This window comes from Pinus tabuliformis, chromosome 9, assembly GCF_031772625.1.
Source record: "Pinus tabuliformis cultivar Carrire ecotype Pingquan chromosome 9, CPIR1, whole genome shotgun sequence".
Taxonomy (NCBI): domain Eukaryota; kingdom Viridiplantae; phylum Streptophyta; class Pinopsida; order Pinales; family Pinaceae; genus Pinus; species Pinus tabuliformis.
Window position 1 is genome coordinate 1,621,971,656 of NC_142307.1, and position 5,567 is coordinate 1,621,977,222.

Genomic DNA, 5,567 nt, shown 5'->3' on the forward strand with positions numbered 1-5,567 from the left:
AAATAAGCACGCTTCCCATGTGACAGGAAACATATCTTATCGGAACATTTTGGTAAGGCAGTTGAGCACGTTTCCCATGAGCACGAATGAAAAAAAAGGAGAAAGGAAGTAAAACATTATTTACTAATTTATTATAAACTATTCATTTATATAAATAAAAAAAAAAATATTAATACTATAATTTTTAATTATTTTATTTTATTTATTATTATGAAAATGATGATGTAGACATTAATGAGATTCTATAGGTTTAAGTTTTCATTTATCTGTAAGTATAAACTATTCATTTATATAAATAAAAAAATACTATTTTATTATTATATACATTTAATTATTATAATTATTTTGTTATTTCAAATTTCATTTTTAAAAATAAATCTTTCGTATTAACTGCAAATTACTTTAAAATATTTATATAATATTTAACAGTCATAACTATTTTGTTACTTTTATTTAATTATTTAAAATTCATTTGTGAATTGTGTTCTTCTTCATTCACCACAAATTGCTTTCAAAATAAAAGAAAAACATAAACCTCCAAAAAAATAAAACCAAAGTCTTAAGAAAACATGAGAACAATAATGCCATGTTAAGCAATGAATTTCCAATTGTCAATCCTTAATTTCTTCCGAGTTCTCATCTTCAGGGGTATATTTTGAATGAATTCTCATTTACAGATATGTATATTCAATAAATTTTAGTATAATACAATAGAGTACACTTATACACTGAACCAGATTTTCTTCCTCCGGGTAGCATGGCTCTATACCAGTTCAGGATTTACCATCTTCTGTACATTGGAGGCGAAGGTAACCAACATCTCCATTACTACAACAGCCGACGCGATTTCTTGTCATGAATTTACGTTATTTTGTGATCACATTAGAGAACATGCATTTGGGTTGTCGTCACTGAACAATTGGGGAGGATGGCAATTCTGGATGACATACCTCGGAACACTCGACGCGCCTCTGTCGGTCTGATTGCCATCGCCATCCCCTTTCTTTTCACCTCCCTTTTCTGATTTCTTCTGTGGTATAACTTGGGCGCGTTTACGGGCCTTCTTATGAATATGATCCACCAAATCGTTTGGATCCATCGTCCCCCATACACTACATTTTTGGTTCTTAAAATCTGCCTCTGCGCTCTCCACACCTGTAAATCACATATGCCGCCGCCATTTAAGGCACCATCATTATTTGGAACTGTAAAATGCGACTCAATGAGATGCCCCCATACCTTTCATTTTCAGGATAGTTTTTTTCAGATGTATAGCACATGCTTCGCAATGCATTTGAACCTTCATCACAACGATCGCTACAGTTGACTGACAACGAACCATTTAAAGCTTTAATTTATGAGGACGGTTGATCAGAAACCGACCATTTAAAGTCTTGACTTGTGAAGAGTGGTTGTTGATCAGAATGTTTTAATATAGCAACACTTATAATAAAAACACTAAAAACTGTTTAGATCTGTGTAGCAGTAGAACACCAAACATTCCTAATCCATTTTCATATATTATTAAAAAAATGTTTGTTCATATTTTTAGATTATTTAATATTGGAGCTAGTTAGCAAAAATTAATGTTTGAGTAGGAAAACTATGACCAATTTACTCGCTCTAAATGTGATGAATCCGGCTTTGTTTCCCATTCTCATAACTGAATCTTTGCACAGAGATTTTTTTTCACATTCCAACTTCAACTTTTTTAATTGAAAATCGAATAGATCTTTAAATTGATATTTTCTCATCCTCTTAATCAGTTTCTCTTGGTTCTTGATTCTCTGAAATGATCTCATCCATCCATCTTTCTTAGCGGCTTAATCAATTGCCGCAAGAAGACTGTAATCTACGAAATGGAACAGTAGACGTACCTTCTGTTCAACTCTAATAATTTCCTGCTGTTTGTCGTCCTCGGTTTTCTTTTCACATGAGCTCTCCTCATCTGCTTTCTTCTCGTCTCCACTGTACACCACTTCGGTTTTCTTTTTCCCCAATTTCTTCTCAACAAATTCACAAAGCTTCTGAGGATCCACCTTCCCCTTCACTGTCACATTATTGTTCTTCAAATCTACTATCACTATTTCCACCCCTGCTCCAGTGCAAATTTCAAGTATCTCACACCATTTCTTGAAAAAAGCAAACAAAATCCACACAGTTATGATTTCTTTGCAAGGATCTAAACAAGAAAAAAGATGAAATTACCTTCATATCCCTTTAAAGCCCTTTCGGTCTTCATGGCACAAGCTTCACAGTGCATATACACCTTCAATATTACTGTTTTGGAGTCCTCATTCTTCTCATTCTCCCCCTGCAAAAACCAAAACCTTGCCCCGTTGAACATGGCCATACAAGATAAAATGCTTACCGATTTCCTGACATTTTAATCAAAAGCATTCGAACATTCATAATACATACTGTTGTCGCCTCTCTCATCGTCACTGGGTCTTAAGCTTTGGATTAATCTGCAGAAGTAGTAATATATTTGAAGGTGTGAGCGATTCAGGGATATTTGAAGCAGCGCAGCACTTTCAGCAATTGTGGGATATTTCAAACTTTAAGGAAGCAAACACCTGCCATTCGTCCACTGATATCAAAAACTGAACCATACCATGGACCCTCAAATTCAATTAAATTATGTTTGGTAGCCTCACTTGCATGTCGGTCCAGTGAGGAGCAGTGGGTTTGGGTAAAAGTAAAGGGGATGTGGGATGCACATGTCGCGTAACTGTAAAAAGAAAATCATTTATTTTGTTTATGTTTCACCAACCCTCTCCATTCAGAGTGGTTGAAACTGTGGACAAACACTCCATCGTTGTCCCACCCTTCTTGCGCTTACAAAGATTCATTTGGATAAAGTGCTTTGTTGTTGAATTAATATGTACAAAATGAAATAAATATTGAAATTTGGGACAATGATATATTTTTAGTCCTTGGTATGATATTGTTTAACATTTATAATAAATCTGATATGTTGTTCTTTAATGCTTTGGTGCTAAGGTCAATATGTATTTTAAGATAATCTTCTTTAATTTTATAAAATAGAGTAAATATATATATAATAATTTATTTTCAAATATTAAAAATATAGTTTAGTATTAAAATTAAAATTTTATATTTTATTTTTTAAGATTAAAATACAATATATTTTATTCTAACATGTTATTGTAAAATCTAAATATACTTTATAAAACAATTGTATTTAAATATAGTGAAGTTAATATTGAAAATTTACACAATAACATATTTTAAAGTACGGAATTGTATTTTAGATATTGATACACCATATAATATTTTATTGTTAATTTTTAATATATTTTTAAAATTAATTTTATTTAATAATATAAAATAAATAGATATTAAAAATTTGTCCTACAACAATCGTTCCATACCTGCCACAATTTCGGTTGACAGTTACACATTATTGTTCGTTTTAATACCGATGAGACTGGGTGTCAGTCTACCGACGCTACTTGACATACTTTGATGAACTTTCCATACTTGCCACACTTTCCTTTTGATGATTAGAGAGTTGATATTGTATTATACTTTATTATTTATTTATTTTTATTAAATTCAATTATATATTTTAAAATTATTTTATTTAAATATATAATATAAAATATATATTAAAAAATCATAACAGTTTATTTTTAAATATTATATCGATATTTTCCAATACTAAAATAATAATATATATTGTAAAATAAATTTATATAAAATAGAATAAATATTGATTCTTTGCACAATGATTTAGTCTTTTAACATTATAATGGTATTTTTAAACATTGTTATCTCATTTTAACAATAAATATATTATATCTTATTTCTCATAGTTAAAATGAATATATTATATCTTATTTGTCATTAGAATATGATTATAATATTTTTAGAGATTTGTACTTGTTATTTCCTTATTTATTAATAATATTTCTATAGATGTAATTTTCAAAGTTATTATTTTAGGAAGTGTAAGAAGTTTAATCTCTAATAGTTGGATGTGGAGTTAGTGTTTTCTACAAAACCTTGAAAAAATAGGGTTCAACCATACCCATGCACTTAGGTTACTATTAGCCTTCTCTAAGTAACTTGGCCTTGCATGGCTAGCTCCTCTTGTAGATATTCACCCATGTTCACTTTAAGAGGTGGTAGTAGCTTTCTGTGGCACTTCTCTCTGTCTCTACTATTTTAGTATTGTGGTGGATCTTGTAGTGATAGTTGCATCCTCCTTCCCTAGTGACTTTGATGCTTGTATTAATTTCTATCACGGGTATTATGTGGGAGCAAGCATCCATCTCCCCTTGAATAAAAATATGGGTAATGACTCTTTTAGAGATATTGTACAAAATTATCCCAATCATCTATTGGTTCAAGAGGTTCCCACTATTACTATTCCATTAGGAATATATTTTGTCTCTAAGTTAACTCATTACAACAAAAATGCACTAGTATGTCATTTCAATGGTCTTTGGTTGCACTTAGTCAATTGTATGACTAGATTTCATATTTCTATCAGTTTGAGTTAAAAGAAGAAGATTTATGTACCACTATGTAAAGGGATTTTTCATTGTGGTATTTGATCTTATAGAAGTTATGGATTTAATACTAAATCCAAGTCACTTATTTTAAGGAAAATCTAGATTATGTATGAAAACGTAAACCCCATATTTCAATTCAATGACAGATACTTTGCCCATGACTCTGGTATATGTTAGAATTCCAAATCCATCCTTAGATCTCTAAGGTTTACCCTCTCTCTAAGCCAATGTTAATGCCTTTGGAAAATTCCATTATATAACTGAGAGAACAAAAAACTCTAATACAACCACACATAGCTAAATATGTGTGGAAATGGACATCAACAAACCATTTTTGGCATAAATAAACTTAAGAGGTGAAATTTTTTCATGATCACAATAGTTGGATTACAAAAATGTTTCTCTTCACTACAAGATTTGTTATATAACAATATATTTGGTAGCACAATGCCTAAAAGACCTAACACAAGCTAAGAAGCATTGAGGTAAGTCAACTTGGTGGGTTGGTACCATGGTAGAACATCAAATGATTAGCAAGGGTGAACCAGATGACTCGAACCTACCCATGGATGAGCCGAAAAGTAGAACTAGAATAAATGAAGGACATTCCATCAAAAGAGAAAGATGTGCTACCATAAGATGTTGTTATAGAGGAATTTTCTAGTCCCTTGGATTTGGATTAACAAATAGAAATCTTACTTAGTCTTTAAGAAAAGAAAAATTAGATGGACGAAGAGGAAGAAGAGAGGCTCTAAAAACCATTGAATTGAAGGTAACAACATTAAATTTATTGAAAGCAAATGAAGCTTGGATAAGAGCACTAAATAAGAAAAAAACTCCTTCGGTAGCATAGCCAATGGTGACAAAAATATATACATGGGGTAATAATATTAATGGGGGTCACAAGAGAGAGAGGGGTTATTATCAACCCTCATGGAAAAATTCAAATTCACTACAGTTGGGGGTTAGGAAATTGCACAAATTATGTAGTAGAGGAATATGAATTATTGCAAGGGATCCTTTAGG

At 31.2% G+C, this 5,567-nt stretch overlaps 1 protein-coding gene across 1 annotated transcript; it reads right to left on the minus strand.

Annotated features, from left to right (window-relative positions):
• Positions 1–739: 739 nt before the first annotated feature.
• Positions 740–2,395, minus strand: LOC149155015 (heavy metal-associated isoprenylated plant protein 7-like). Its single transcript, XM_089444293.1, has 4 exons — positions 2,209–2,395; positions 1,878–2,095; positions 1,240–1,327; positions 740–1,155 (listed from the first exon to the last, which is right to left on the minus strand). Exons 1-4 carry the CDS (start codon positions 2,351–2,353, stop codon positions 878–880), a joined length of 729 nt encoding a protein of 242 aa, XP_089300419.1. The 5' UTR covers positions 2,354–2,395; the 3' UTR covers positions 740–877.
• Positions 2,396–5,567: the final 3,172 nt, after the last annotated feature.

Bases quoted from the DNA above. Each gene is read 5' to 3' on its own strand.
- LOC149155015 (XM_089444293.1), bottom strand. From the start codon at position 2,353: ATGGCCATGTTCAACGGGGCAAGGTTTTGGTTTTTGCAGGGGGAGAAT. The intron at 2,096-2,208 runs GTAATTTCATCT...GCACTGGAGCAG, and splicing joins GGCTTTAAAGGGATATGAAG to GGGTGGAAATAGTGATAGTA. The intron at 1,328-1,877 runs GTACGTCTACTG...GTTCGTTGTCAG, and splicing joins TTATTAGAGTTGAACAGAAG to TCAACTGTAGCGATCGTTGT.